The sequence below is a fragment of the Zophobas morio genome, unplaced genomic scaffold (assembly GCF_036711695.1).
Source record: "Zophobas morio isolate AGI-343-1 ecotype UQ-CSIRO unplaced genomic scaffold, CSIRO_AGI_Zmor_V1 ptg000016l, whole genome shotgun sequence".
In the NCBI taxonomy this organism is placed as follows: domain Eukaryota; kingdom Metazoa; phylum Arthropoda; class Insecta; order Coleoptera; family Tenebrionidae; genus Zophobas; species Zophobas morio.
In genome coordinates, this window is record NW_026972121.1 from 7,459,073 (window position 1) to 7,475,280 (window position 16,208).

The 16,208-nt window shown below is 33.5% G+C and overlaps 1 protein-coding gene and 1 long non-coding RNA gene across 3 annotated transcripts in view; one reads left to right on the top strand and one right to left on the bottom strand.

Annotated features, from left to right (window-relative positions):
* The first annotated feature begins 7,423 nt into the window (after positions 1 to 7,423).
* On the top strand, positions 7,424 to 8,984 carry LOC135129679 (uncharacterized). The gene is made up of 3 exons (XR_010280623.1): positions 7,424 to 7,599; positions 7,659 to 7,779; positions 8,698 to 8,984. It is a non-coding gene; the product is annotated as an uncharacterized LOC135129679 (long non-coding RNA).
* A 2,889-nt stretch (positions 8,985 to 11,873) lies between these two features.
* LOC135129704 (mothers against decapentaplegic homolog 3-like) overlaps positions 11,874 to 16,208 on the bottom strand; it is a 164,353-nt gene continuing 160,018 nt past the window's right edge. For both annotated transcript variants that reach the window (XM_064056951.1, XM_064056950.1), the window contains exon 3: positions 11,874 to 12,900. In XM_064056951.1, the coding sequence (XP_063913021.1) occupies positions 11,918 to 12,892 (975 nt within the window). In that variant the 5' untranslated portion in view covers positions 12,893 to 12,900 and the 3' untranslated portion in view covers positions 11,874 to 11,917. The remainder of the gene's footprint in view (positions 12,901 to 16,208) is intronic.

The following is a 16,208-nucleotide window of genomic DNA, read 5'->3' on the forward strand; positions in this document are numbered from 1 at the left end:
CCTTGGAAAAAATGTTGATGACATTGTCACAAAATTGTGCAAAGAAAAAACTCGACTCGAAAATCCTGGATACGTTTAATTGTACTTCAGGTGCAAAGGAAGTTCTGTCGTAACAACTTTCGACCAATTTTTTTTTTTTTCATGTGACCACTGAAATCGAGGAAATGGTAGCCCTTGATGCATCTTGTTCCCCTTCATGGATCTCCGACTTTTGACAATTTTGTGTGTGAAATGAGATATTGAGTTTATTTTTTGTTTGTAACCAAATAATCTGTTTTATTTTTAAGGTGTTCTTATACTTTATAGTATATTGTATATTTTTGTATATATAAATGAAATAAATAACGCATAAAATAGGCGCCCAAAAGTGCCGTCGTGAACTTATGCAACTCAAAATACACATCAGAATAGGCAATCCGTAATATACATACAGTTAACCACATTTAAATTTACCGCTCAGTGCAGTGCAATGCATGCAAAAAGTGTGACGTCACATAGGCGTTGGCGCGTTCCAACTGATTCCAAACAAAAATGGTTGCCATGGTTACCTGTGGGGTGTTGGTTTTCCTGCTGCATTTTTAGTTTCAAATAGGAGAGATCAGCTAATATATGAAGTATTTTTAGATGCAATGAAAAATAGATTAGATGAAGATATAGAACCAACTTACTTTATGTCAGATGACGACCCCAAATATTATAATTCATGGGTTAAAGTGATGAAGAATAGACCAAGAAAATTGTTGTGTTCGTGGCATGTGATAAAAAATTGGAATATCCAGGGAAGATCCAAAATTAAGAATCCAGAAATAAGAAAATCTATGAAAACTGATATGGGAAAAATTTTGAGAGAGACTACTGAAAACCGATTTGCAACTCTGAGTGAAATTTATATGAAAAAATTAGCAAAAGCAGATGAAATAGAATTTTTAAATTATTTAAAAAGGAATTATTTTCAGAGTGAAGAGCGAATAAAATCATGGGCCTATTGTTTTCGGATCAACTCAGGAATCAACACTAATATGGCAACAGAGAGTTTACATAAATTTATCAAATATGATGAACTTAATAAAAGAAGATGTAACACCATTGAAAATTTATTGGATATTTTGGACAAAGTGGTTGAAGATGGACTAGAGTAGTGGAGTTGCATAGACCTAGTTCTAATAGTTATCAGCAAAGAATGGTCAGGGGAAGTCACAGAAAAGCAGAGAGTATTGAAAATAATGTGGAAGAAGTGGGATTTGGTGAATTTTTGGTGAAATCTCTAAATTCTAATTTAAATTACAGAGTTGCCTATGGTGATCGTTTGTGTAAAAGTGACTGTAAACACATGTACTGTACAATATGTGAAATTTGTTTTCATCAGTACACATGTCAGTGTCCACAATTTTCAGTTAAACACACTACTTGCAAACATGTGCACATGGTTGCTTTGTATGAAAGGAAGAAGAACGAATGCCTGTTGGGGTGACATAATACGCCTGTTGTTGTAGCAGAAGACCATAACTACTGTCAAAGTGCCAAGAATGAAGAAATTAACTCTTTTATTGAAGAACAACAAGAAAAATCTACTAGTGATGGTACAATGGATGATGAAACTTTCAAAAAAATTTCCCAAGAAATAATTTTCAGTCAAATTAGAGGTTTAGGTATGGAGGACTATAAAGATTTTGTGACACAATTTCAAGAGTGGATGAAGAAAATAGATATGAAAAATACATCAACGAAAAGAAAAATTGACAATAAACAGACATACTATCCTGTGAAAAAAAAGTAAAAATTCTACAGCTGAGGGAAGTATTAAGCCTATTTTGCTAAACGTTATAACAAGTGTTTAAGTTTTTAAATTTTAGATGATTTGCGGAACTGGAAGACCAATGTAGCCTTTACTTGATTCATGTGAATCATTTTATAGTTATTATATATATACTTATTAGATTATAAATTACACCCCCTAACTTTACCCATCTGAGTGTTGCATTTTACGTCACAGTTTTTAAGTTTTTATAAAATATTAATAAAATATAATAAATATATTTTTTATTATATTGCTGCTGTTTTTATTGAAGGGATATAGTTATCTTTTCATAATAAGTCGTCTTATTGTATCGAAAAATTGAACAAATACAACATATAAAATTAAAAAAGTGCTAGCCTTAGTGACAGAACTTGCAAGCCGTCGTCGGCTTCGTTTGAGCCGGTTTTATTTTATTTTTATTCGCAAATTTAGACTCTGTTTTTTCCCAGTTTCAAATTTAGTTCTCAAATTTTTCGTCGATCAGCCGTGTTTCTTTCTCCAAATGTATTGCTGTTAACTCATTTTTGCCCAACCCGCGGAAATCGATGAAAGGATGTATAATTCCGGATTCTGTTTGTTGACAGAAGTACAACCATAAACGCAATAGTTTACGTTCGATTTACTGCTCTTTCGCCGCACATGTCCTGTTTTCAATACGACACTCATGGTAACAAATATGTAAATTAGTCATCAAAACATAGATTATTTAAAAAAAGATTCGTGTTTCAATAATACTGATAAATAAACCATCAATTAACCAATGCACCATCAACAGATGACATCGGAGTCCCGTCACGTGATCACGATGTGAAATTTCTCCGCTAGAGTGCATCACTTGGCATTAAATGTCAATTGCCGAATTCGATAAAATTCTTGTCGACATCACTTTAATTAAGCACTGAAGAAAATTAGGTTACGACATTTAAATAATAATTAATAACAATTCTAACAACATGAAGTAAGGTTGATTGGCAGTACTACCTATTTCAAACAGAAAGCGTCGGTAGTTCTACCGAATGAAACAGAAACGTCGAAAAATATGGAAAAATACTTCATTTCATTTGTAAACTTTTACGAAAAAAAAAATTGTTTCCTTGAAAACTTGTTTTACGATTTCTTTCCCTTAGAAGCTTATTTTAAGGTTTTTGTAGCTTAATCCGTCCTTTGGTTATTAGACAATAACAAGAATCAATATTAACAATGTTCGAATTGGGCAGCAAATGCGCCACCCCACGCTCCCCTAACCAATGCTTTCCTAACCTCACAAATTGTAATTTGTTTATTTGGAAGTCCATGAACTCTCAAAAATTGGATTTGTTCTAAAGACAAAACTTACCACTTAAAGATCTGGATAACATAAGCGTTAAAAGCAGCCATTTTATGCAGAATCTTCTCCACATTTCAAACACACCAACAATGCTTAACCACCAGATAAAACAGAAAAATCCGTGTAAAGTTAACTGTCACAACCACAAAATAGAAGACGTTTTGAAAAAATATTAACACAAATAAATTTAAATGAGTTATGAAGCATGAACGCACTTTTTCAACCGTAGAATCACGGACACATCACGGAACAATATATTCCCAACAATCCCAACTTCCCAACAACTTTGTGCGCACGCGTCCTACAAAATTTAGGAAGTGTCTAGGTAGCCACCCGTGGTAGCCACCCGTGGTAGCCACTAGCTATTATTTCTGTTTTCTACCTATTAACCAATTAACCTATTTATTTATATTAAGGATCTATACCACGTGATTGTAAAAATATCAATTATTATTAGTGAATTAAATAATAGTTGACCAAAGCTTTATTGTTATTGACATTATTTTAATAAAAATAAAACTTAAACAATCAGACATGTAAATAATAATTGCCACATTGAATTACAACGCTTATCTTCCTCAACAAACGCATGATTGTCATTACAAGACTGAACTTCGAAAACTGTTTGCAGATAAAAAATCGCTGCTGTGGCGGGATGTTTCTTAACTTCAGATGGAAGAACACCAGCCAAATCGTATTACTTGTTAATCTTGTTATGGTTTACAGTATTTAACATTACTAGCATGATAAAAGCAACATAAAGTCGCGATCTTTTCTATAGAACCACTCCCTAGTGTAAATTTTCAAAATTTGTTTGGTGTAAGTGACCTTGACGGGTTTCTGGGGGAAACATATGTGTCAAAAATTTGACAGGTTAGATGGCCCCATTGTCAATGTAGATATTTTATTTTAATAAATAGATGAACAGAATATACAGTCTGTACCGGATACAGTGCGGCATAGCTAAGGGCAACCGAAACATTCGTGTTGTTCTAATTTCGATTGCCATATCAACTGCCGCTACCAACTGCGTTCGGCGTAAAGTACTAGATGACAGGGCTACCAACTTGACTTTTTATCGAGTGGTTCCGTAGAAATGACCGCTACTGTACAAGTATGTAACAATAGTTATTTTTATTTACAAATGAGGAACAAATAAAATATTCAACAGTACTTACTTTCTCTCCGCTATAAATATACTTTTACCATGCTAGTAATGTTAAAATTGCTATTAGATATTAAATGTAATTGTTATTTCACATATTATAGAATTGTAGAATTCTACCTCCATGATTATATACCAACAAAAATACGTGCAAAACTTAGGTGTATTATGTATTGCCTACGTAACGAAATTTTAATGTTTAATTTTTAACACCTATCATTTCTATTTTTACTTTTGTTTTAATTCGACTTTAGTAAACAATCATCTGTGATCTTCCTCGCAATATTTTAATTTTAGATTCTTTTATACGGTGTATGATGTATACAGTAGCGGTCATTTCTACGGAACCACTCGATAAAAAGTCAAGTTGGTAACCCTGTCATCTAGTACTTTACGCCGAACGCGGTTGGTAGCGGTAGTTGACATGGCAATCGAAACTAGCACAACACGAATGTTTTGGTTGCCCTCAAATATGGCGCACTGTATCCTGTGCAGACTGTATGTTCTGTTCATCTATTTATTAAAATAAAATATCAACATTAACAATGGGGCCATCTAACCTGTCAAATTTTTGACACATATGTTTTCCCCCAGAAACCCGTCAAGGTCACTTACACCAAACAAATTTTGAAAATTTACACTAGGGAGTGGTTCTATAGAAAAGATCGCGACTTTATATGTTCGAGGAGAATATTCTCCTCTCGCCTGTGTAGTTTAGCAAAGAAAAGAATAAGCAAAAAGGTACAGATTCTACGAAACAGATGCCATGGAATGTTTTTACTTCTGTCCCTTCACTTGTAGGATTTTCTACGGAGGAATGGATTTTACATAATTGTATTGTCATATGCTACCCGTGTATACGGTGACTACGTTGCAAATTTTATTGTGAAGCAGAAGCACAGGGTTTACTTGACGCATTGACTGTTGAAGAAATTAAGGCAACGTGGACTTCCTGATCTCACATCCGTACTTAATTAATTAATTTATAAATTTAATGACGTCAAAATGTTAATAAACCATCATTATTAACAGTTTGCTATCAGTATCCAAAATATGTGTTAGGTGAAAATGTTGCGGATCAGTTTATACACCTTTATCTTCAATTTTTTTCCTATTTGTTCTATGTCCTGTGTCCTCAAACGTAGTATTCAGTAAAGGTTCTTTGTGAACTCCATATAAAAATGTTCTATTCTTGGGAAGTTGTTCATTAAATCTCCACCGAAATGTTGATATTCATTTTACTCATTTGATGAGTGATGAGCACAGTGAATCACAACAGTATTGCCAGCGTCTATGTTACCTTCTAGTAATCTAAACACAAATCAAAATCATCAAAACAAAAACAAATTTTAAGCAGGTTTACCTTACAGCTTTCTTGTTTGTCTTTTCCTCTTGGGCAATGTTTTTGAATGGCCAACAGTAAGCACTTTTTGCGATGGAATAGAACCCTTCTTCAGACATTTTCTATTGGAATTTGAAGTACCTTGAACAAGACCAAACCGTCAAGATTTATATCTTTCGCCGGATTTGCTAATTTAGTACTTCTAAATTTAGACGAAAAAAAAATTGGTCGAAGATTATTTCGACAGAACTTCCCTAGCTCGAGAAGAGTAATTACCACCCCCTCAATCCCTGCGCCTCGAGGGTGTAAATTCCAAGGGGGCACTGTCTGAAGAAATACGGACAATATAAAATATATTTAAAGCAGATAATCAGTGGGAAACAACGTATTCTTAATTCTAAGTACTTGTTTAACTTTAACTGTTTTGTTTATGTTTATGCTTCTAAAGAATTCGACCATTAGCACGTCATATCGTATCAGCACCGGCAGTGAACTACGTAACGGTGGCAATAAATGCATGCATATGTATTAAAAGAAACTAACATTAGATTGATTTTGTCTCTTCAACACAGAAGTGAGGACCCATTAATTAAGTAAGCATACTCAGTTTTTTTGCCCAAAAAGTATACTTAGATAATAGCAAAATGGTACAAGAACAAAATAAATTGACTGATTTATTAATTTTTTTGAGTCACCCTGTACAAGCAAATCTAAAATTTTTAGATGACGTCATCAATTTTTTGGGTTTACACAGATACATTTTGATTTAAAAGTGACCATGGTTACAATAACGTTTGCAAGATTTCAAAGTATTCAGTTTTGAAATTCTTGATTTAATGAATAAAATAAATTGACTGACTCATAGATTGAGAAACCCACAAGGTTCAGTCTAACACAACTTTTTATTTTCATTTTAATGTTTTAAAAATATATAAAGTAAACTGTTTATGTTCAAATATAACAGCAAAAAAATTGGTGGAAAGTTGTTTCGACAGAACTTCCCTCGCACCTAAAATACAATGAAACATATCCAGCATTTTCGAGTTAAATTTTTACTTTAGGTACACAATTTTGTGATGAAATCACCAACATTTTGCAAGGACACGTGAATCAATGTAGATTAGACTAAAAATAACAGTATTCCAAAAATTTCTGGGAAAATGGAGTGAGTCGAGACTGATTTAATCAATAGAATAAATTGACTCATTCATTAATTTTTTTGAGCCACCTAGGTATATAAGCAAATCTAAAAAATATGAATGCAATGATAAATTACAAGTAAAAACTCATCATATTTTGCACATTTTTAGTAGAATTTATTCAGCAAAATTTTGAGATGACGTTATCAATTTTTTAGTAGCATTATCCTGAACTTGTGGTTTATAGATACATTGAGATTTTTCGGCTTTTCGGTTTTTCGATTTTTCAACTTTTGATGCTTCAATTTTTCAGTATTTTATTTTTTGACATTTTCAATTTTTCCATTCTTCAAATTTTCGATTTCTCCATTTTTTTATTTTTCGATTTCTCAATTGTCCGATGTTTCACTGATACGATTTCGCAATTTTTCAACTTTTCGATATTTTAATTAATTAATTAATTATTAAAAAAGTAATTTTCAAATACTTACTATTTTATGAAAAAACAAATTTCACTAACAATAAGTGTAAAGGAAAATGAAACATTTTAATACTTCAAGAAAACTTATTATGTTGTTATAGTTATATTTGGTTCCTTGTTTAAACTAGTTATCAAAACCATGAAAAATTAATAATGTTTCCAGAAATTTCGCTGTATTTAACAAATCTGAACAAGGCATCAATAGTTTCCCGTTTGAAAGAAATTGAATCCAGTCACAGTCGTCTTTACTTGTATCAGTCAAGTTTTCTGTAGGGGTACCAAGACCTGGATATTTTAGTTGGAAGCAATGAGCTTCAGACCCTGCCACATATTTATGTGCCGCTAAAGTTAGATGACTGTCTGTTAATTGAACTCTTACTTCACTGGAGTCATCTAAAATTTCTAGCTTGGCTATATCACCTTCCTCGTTTTCATTTGATGGTGCATTATAAATACACTGCGTAATTATAATCGATGAGAACAGTGATTCTGTTAAACACATCTCTTCGTCATCGTCATCTGCTCGGGTAAGTAAGGCAGCATAGTCTTTTTCGCAATTTGTGTTGATTGCAATGGCAACGGACGAATGCTTCCATAGAATATATCGCTTTAGTCTATGTTTGAAATCGATTGGATTGGGATTGTCATTTGCTCCTCCCATTCCTCGAATGTAGGAGAAAAAATTTTCGAGTATGTCTTGGTCCAAACGTCGTGTTAAAATGTAATTTATTTTATATGCATTATGCAGATATTGATATAATGCTAATAATGACTTGTTGCTAATTATAACAGCGTTTTGAAAGGGCAGTATATTGGTTTTACCTATAACTCTGAGATTTTCCATGGTGGAAGTCATTTTGTTAATGGTTGTCACTTGTTCTTGGAAATCAATACCGAAATCATTGCACCATGGAGAAAATTTCATATTTGTGTTAAATAGTCGAACCAATCATTTACAAGTTTTATAAAGCTCGCCGTGTTTTTGTAGTTTTTGTCAGGGATTAATTTGTTGTCACCACACCATTCTACTGCTTTGGACACCGTGTTGGACAATAACTGGGCAGCTGGTTTGACTTTTTGCCTTTGGCTGCCTTTTACATCTAAGTGGTATGAGTTGATTTTATGAGCGATTTTTAATTCTGATGACTGAGATATTTTTAACAGAGACTCTACGCAATTCTTCGTGATCATTTCATCAAAAAGTTTAAATCCTTTGCCCAAAAAATGATTGCGAATTAATTTTAAAAGGTGCGGTAGATCTGCAAACAAAAAAATGAGTTTCTCAGAATCAGAGGGGTCGACAAAAGAAACATGATCCTTATCTATTCCCTTTGCTTTCCAAAGAGCCATATTGCTCGGTCCCATGTCATTAACAATTGCCACAACAATATATTTACATTCAAATAATTGTTTTACAACATCTAACAATTCGTCTTTGTTTACAGGTGCATCAAAGTTATAATACACGGGCTGCTTCCAAGAGGAAAATAGACCCTGACACATCATGACCTGTGCCGTCTTATGAGGCCCAAACACTTGTTCCAGTGATCTATCAAGACAGATTTCATCTTTAATGAACATCTCATCGATTGACAGTACAGTTAAACGTTCCATTTCTGATAAAGTTTTCGCCTTCTCTTTCATTAAATATAAGACAGAGTGTAGAAGGCCAGTATTAATTATGAAAGATGATGCCTATTTTCTTAGAGTACTCAATCCTGGTAGGGGCCAGTGGCATTGTTGTCTTAAATAGCTGTATGCTTTAGGACTAACACTACGCAATGAAATGGCAGCAGAAATATCATTAGTTGTCCAATTAACTCTTTTCCCAGTAAAAAATTGTAAAAATCTTAGATACAGCCTCGCTCACTTTAGCATCATCATTTTTTTGTTTAAGCTGTTGTTTTAATAAAGCGTTTTCAGCTTCAGTTGCTTTATTTTTTTCTTGCAACTGAAGCAGCTGCCCTTCTACTTTTTTATATTTTTCTTCCCAATTTTCATCACACTTTAACACAGGCCTGACATCATCCCCAAATATGTTTTTTCTACAGTGTTTAATAAGTGTACTATTTCTGCTTAGACTCTAACTTTTTTGGGGATGGTGTTTCCAAAATAGTGCCTACCTGAGTAGAACCTTTTTTACTAGGTGTAGTGCTCATACTTGTCGGCCTACGGTCTGTTGGAAGGGCATCTGACTTCAATCTTCTCCTGTTCTTAGGACTGTATTCCAACAGTTTGTGTTGCATTGACTTCATCAAACATTCTGGAGCAAAATGCACAGAGCATACATTGAAAGTAACACTGCTAGAGATGTTGTCATCAAGGTATGTGTATTGTTGCTATCAGTTTTGGCATTTACTGTATCTTGTCTATTACAGAACGATACCCATTCTTGACAAAGGTTTTGATCCTTCGGGAACCTGAAAAAATGTACATTCGCATCCTCCTTTTTCCTTTGGCTGTTCGAACAGCCAAACATTGCACAGTGCACCATTTTTATTGTTCACTATTCACCTTAACGCCAGGATATTACAACTCGTTGACGTTTCTAAATAAAGTCAGTTCTGTTTGTTCACAATTTGAGTCATCTATATTAGGCACAATAGTAAAGTTGCACTTTGTAATAATTTCCTTGCACGTTGCCGGTTTCTGACTGTTTGATTCAGAATTTACTCATGGTATGTTATTTGTGTATTAGTAAATCAAGGTATATGATTAGTGGGTAACAAAGAATTAAAAACTAAGTGAATAGTATTTATTGCAAACAAGTAAATAGTGATATTACATGAATATACCATACATCACAAAATTTAAATTTGGCGGTGGACGGTGATACCGCTTGACGTCACAACGAAATGCGCAATAGCATACCTTATATTATTGTACCATGGTCTCAATGATCGTTGAAATGGCGTCTTCAAATTTTCAAGAGTCATTGAATCAGAAGGCGTACCTGCTACTCGCATCATCTTCTTATGCTTTTCCGTAGCCACAACTGCGGTTGTAGCAAAATTTATTTCCGTTCAGTAAGGAATAAATTTCTACAGATCTATAGAAAATATACTGTTGTTTGTAATGATTCACCAATAGGAGACTAGGGTGCTTAAATCACGTTTGGAACACAGGTTGTCAAGTGCTAAAATTGATGGTGCTCAGACGCAAACCTTAGTAATAATAATAAATAATAATAATAACTTAGTCGTCACTAAGATGATTATCAAATATTATTGCATTTAATGTGACCTTCAGCAGTTTTTAAATATTTTCTTTGTAATAGCTTTTCATTTTTACTTCCTGAGCGTAAGCAAAGAAAGTATTGTAATCGAGTCCGTCGGCCGACTCTGTACTTTTACGTTTTCTCGACCTTTCATGACCCCTAGAGTACGAAAACATAAGTCTCCCATTTTAGTCTGTGTGTCTGTCCGTCTGTCTGACGTCCCGAATTTTTATTAGATAGAAATACAGAAAATGTCCGAAGTACTGGTACCGATTGTTGTCAAATTTTGTATTTATATTAGGAATATCATGCAGATGGTAAAACGCTAACCAAAATTTATATAATCATCCCCACCACTAATGTGATGACGTCACTTCAAAATTGTAGATAGTAAATGAGTTTTAAATTGTATAAAATAACCTAGTCCTACACATGTAGTGTATGACTTCGAATTGAGTTTTTACCTGAAACGTCCAGATTTTCAAAAAACAAAAATCAAAATTTTGAATCTCCAAACCGAATGCTTTGAAATCTTGCAGATGATTTACAGTTATAATAAGCATGATAAATTTTTAATCAAAATATATTTACTTATCCCCTCTAAAAAACGAATGACATCAGCTCAAAAGTTTGCCGAATAAATCCTATCTAAAATGTACAAAATATGGTGATTGCTTGCAGTATCTCTGTTTCACTCTGACGTATACAGGATCAACAAGTGTTACAGCGTGTTGACTTAAATTAAGAATGCTTATACAGAAATGATTTTCAGTCGCCTCTGCTAATACACGCGGCATACGTGAGTAAACTGTTTCGTTATTTTATTGACTATAAATCAATATTCAAGACAACCTAATTCATTTTCCCGAAAATTTGGGAATACAGTACTTTTATTTTTAGTATTACACTACATCTATCCACACTAATGTACGTGTCCTTGCAAAAATGTTGAATACGTAAATGTTGAAAACTCACTTGAAACAATCGCATAACACGTTTCATTACTCTTACTTGAACATTACTACATATCTTTATTTTAACTTATAATGGTTGTCATAAAAAAATAATATTCCCAAAATCAAATCTTTTTATTTTTCAAAACAACTAGTTTTAAGGTGAAACCTTCTTTTTTCTGTTGCATCGTGACTAATACCATCTATATTGTTCTTACTCCATAGTGATTACCACGAAAAAATAAAATTCCGCAAAATCAAATTTTATAATTTTTGGACTGTACTTCAGAAGTGAGCGAAGTTCTGTTGGAATAACTTTCGGCAAATTTTTTTCTTGAATAATAGTGCCAGCCACCACACAAAAAAATGTAATTCCAAAAAGAGAAATTCGTTTTTTTAAGAAAAATGTTAAATGTAATAACATTGTTGTTGAGGTTGCGGTGGACATAAATTACACATAAATAAAAGTTTTATTAGAAAATTGTAGCTACATTCTTAGTACTGGAGATTGTATGGAGCTCCCATTTGTTGTAAAGAGTTATGTATCCATTTCATTTGTCTGCATAATCGTATCTCTATCCAACAATTGTAATTTGTAACTGGTGTTTCCGTTCTCCAGTGGTCCACAAAAACTACTCTTATGGTAAACATCTTTGCAAGTTCATAGACCGCTTCAGTTCCTTGTTTAGCCGCGTCATTTAATAACGTATGGAATACATCATCATCCATCAGTTGCATACTTGTTATATCAAGTGGCTGTAACGGATGGAGAGTATGTTCCATATGATGTTTAACCCTATTACAATAAAGCGATTGGATATAAACGACCGAGTCGGACAACAGTTGTATAAAAACAGATCCATCCTCATAATGAAGAGAAATTCCGTTCCCTATTTGTCTTCTCGTATTAGTCACTTCGTCCTCTCGTGACTCGTTTCGAATTTCCTCCAAATTAAAACACTCGACTACTTCTTCAGCCACGGTATTACACTTTACAACAATCTTAGGTGGAAAACACTCAAAAGTTTGTAACTTACGACACTTTTCGTAATAGACGATGGTCGCCCACGGATGAACAGGTAGATGCCACGCGAGGCCTGCAGTTGGTCGACTTTTTCTCAAGTAATGTAATGGATTGAGACAAATTTCTCTATGAATGGCCGAATAACAGCTTCTGTCAGGTGTAAAGTTTGCAAGCTCTGCTTGTATGTGGTGTTTGCGGATATGTGTCCATCGCCACAATTGTCCATAAATTCTGATGTTGCGGTCGGGGACGAAATAATTTAGTCGCCGAGGGATATTTATGCACGGAGTAATGTTACTTGTTGTTGGAGGGTTGTCTGAATTCACGATTTTTGAGAAAAGTTCGAGAATAGACTTCTCGACGGTGGATTGTTCGAAACTTAAACGGTGTAACTGTTCTTCAAAAAAGTGGGAGACGTCATCGGCTTGAGATTCATCGGCAGACATGATGGTAACTGAAAGAAGACACAAATATAATAGTTTTGTTTACATAATTAGAACAATGTCGGTATACAAATGATGATGCATTGTAGGAAGCGCAAAGTTCAGTGTCATTTACACACCAAAAATTCAATTTAAATTTACATAGAAAATTAAAATTACAGGTCGTATTGCAAGACAGTCCATCTCGTGGCTACTTTCATGTCACATGACGTAACTTCAGAATTTTACTTGATAAATGCTATTTAAATGTTATAAAGCAATATACTTCAGTACTTGTGGTTTATGAATTTGATGCCAGTTTTTACCTTAGGTATTTAGATTTTTAGAGCGCGGCTTCTAAGTCGAGTTTGTGTACATCGAATGGCGTAGTTTACCAATTCTACTTTTTTATCTCGATTATTTTAAAAGAACCAGTGACTATGTATTTAAAAGACCGGCAACCCCGTATCCTAATGCGTACCAGTAAGTTAATATTGGCGGTCAGAGGGCGCCCCAAAATGCGACAAAAGCCCTCTAACCTTCAATGGTTGTTACTAATACCCACGACATGCTGCATTAGTTAATACGGCCTGTTCATAACTGTAGTTGCACTGTATCCTCCGATTTTAGTGAGGGCGCTAGCGGATGGGCGCATTTTAGGAATTTTTATTATTAAATTATGTTGGTTGGATGGTACTCACTGTTTTTTAGTGTCTAATCTGACATTCAAATTGAAATTCTCTTGAGAATCTTTAAGCGCGCTGAAAGTAGTTATTTGTGAAGTCCATTTGTTATTGTTCGTTGTTTTTCTTTTTGATTTGCAGTTTTCGTTCCTTTTTTATTTGTTTTGTGGTGTTTCGTTCCCATTTTATCGTTTCAACTCGTTTAGTATTTCGTTATTATTTCATAGTTTAATTAGTGTTTGTTACTTCCCGAGCGTAAGCAAAGGAAGTATTGTAATCGAGTCCGTCGGCCGACTCTCTACTTTTACGTTTTCTCGATCTTTCATGACCCCTAGAAGACGAAGAAATAGGTCTTCCATTTCCGTCTGTCTGTCCGTCCGTCTGTCCGTCTGCCGTCCCGGATTTTTATTAGACAGATAATCTCCGAAAGTACTCGACCGATTGTTGTGAAATTTTGTACTTATATTAAGAATATCATGTAGATGGTAAAACGCTAACCAAAATTTGTCTAATCATCCCCACCACTAATGCGATGACGTCACTTCAAAATTGTACATAGTAAATGGGTTTTCAATTGTATAAAATAACATAGTCCTACACATGTAGTTTACAACTCTGAATCGACTTTTCACCCGAAACGTTTAGATTTTTGGAAAAAAAATCAAAATTATTAAACAACATTTTGAAATTTAATTTTGAATCTGCTCACCCGAATGCTTTGAAATGTTGCAGATGTTTTAAGGCTATAAAGAGCATCATAAATCTTTAGTCAAAATATATTTGGTTATCCCCTCCAAAAACTTGATGACGTCACCTCAAAAATTTGTCGAATAAATCATATTTAAAATGTACAAAATATGATGAGTCTGTACTTGTGATCTATCACTCCATTCATATTTTTTGGATTTGCATATACAGGGTGACTCAAAAAAATTAATGAATGCGTAAATATATTTTATTGATTTAATCAGGAACTACAAAACCGAATGCTCTGAAATCTTGCAGATGTTTTAAGGTCATAAAGAGCATAATAAATGTTTAGTCAAAATATATTTGCTTATCCGCTCCAAAAACTTGATGACGTCAGCTCAAAAGTTTGCCGAATAAATCGTATCTAAAATGTACAAAATATGATGAGTCTGTACTTGTGATTTATCATTCCATTCATATTTTTGGATTTGCATATGCAGGGTGACTCAAAAAAATTAATGAAGGCGTGAATTTATTGTATCGATTTAACCAGGAATTACAAAACCGAATGCTTTGAAATCTTGGGAATATTTTAAAGTTATTATAAGCATGGTAAACTTTTGTTCAAAATGTATTTGTTCATCCCTCCTAAAAAAATTGATGACGTCACCCTTAAATTTTGCTGAATAAATCCTATCTAAAATGCAAAAAATATGATGAGTTTGTACTTGTGATTTATCATTCCATTCATATTTTTTAGATTTTCTTAAGAGGTGGTTCACAAAAATTAATGAAGTCAATTTATTTTATTGATTAAATTAAAGGCAACACTTATTATTAGTATTACACCCCAACCAACCCAATTTAGTAGACACAAAATTTGTTAAAGGAAAAACTCGGTTGAAACATAAGGGTAGCACGCTTATTTACATCGACTTTAACATTACAGACCTGCATTTGTTTTATGCGCTCACTTGGTTCCGCGAATGTGAAATAGACATGTTTATAATCAACCAATTGTGAATTTCACCGTCAAGAATTAAAATAAAACCCAATGTTTTACATAATAAGCGGAGGTCGAAGCAATAAAATCGATGGTCGTTTTGTTTACAGTTTCTCTGTTTGACTCTCACGTATGCTGTTACGCCTGTCATCTTAAATTAAGAATGTTTATACATACACGATTTTCAGTTGCCTCTGATACGTATACGTGAGTAAATTGTTTCGTTATTTTATTGATTACTACAAATCAATATTCAAAACGACCCAATTCATTTTCCCGAAAATTTGAGAATATAATAATTTTATTCTTAGTATTACACTACATCTATCCCAACTGATATACGTGTCCTTGCAAAAATGTTGATGACGTCATCGCAATTTTTTTTTAAATTCCCACTACAAAAATGTAATGAGAAAAAAAACACAATAGGCATGCAGTCGTCAAGTTTCCGACAGCGAGGGAAGTACTGTCTAAACTCTTTAGACCAATTTTTTTAAATTGTAGAATCCTGATTTAAGTCACTCAACAATTATTTCTGAACCTGAGTCCTTATATAATGAATCCCAAACATTAAGTTCCAATACTGATCTTCGTCTTGATGATATATCAAAACTTAAACTTGAAATCAAAAAACTGAAAATGAAAGTAAACCGTTTGGACAAACAGAACAAACTGAAAAATCAACAGCTACAAAAACTGCAATTAAAAATTGACAATCAAACGAATCAAGCCCGTATATTCGAAAAAATTGAAGCTGATGCCAAGAATAACGACCCAAAAGCCACATTTCTATTAGACCAAATATTAAAAAATTGGTCTAAAGAGTTTAGACAGTACTTCCCTCGCTGTCGGAAACGTGACGACTGCATGCCTATTATGTTCTTTTTTTGCAGTGGATTTCAAAGAATTCGGTTTTGTAGTTCCTGAGTAAATCAATAAAATAAATTTACGCATTCATTAATTT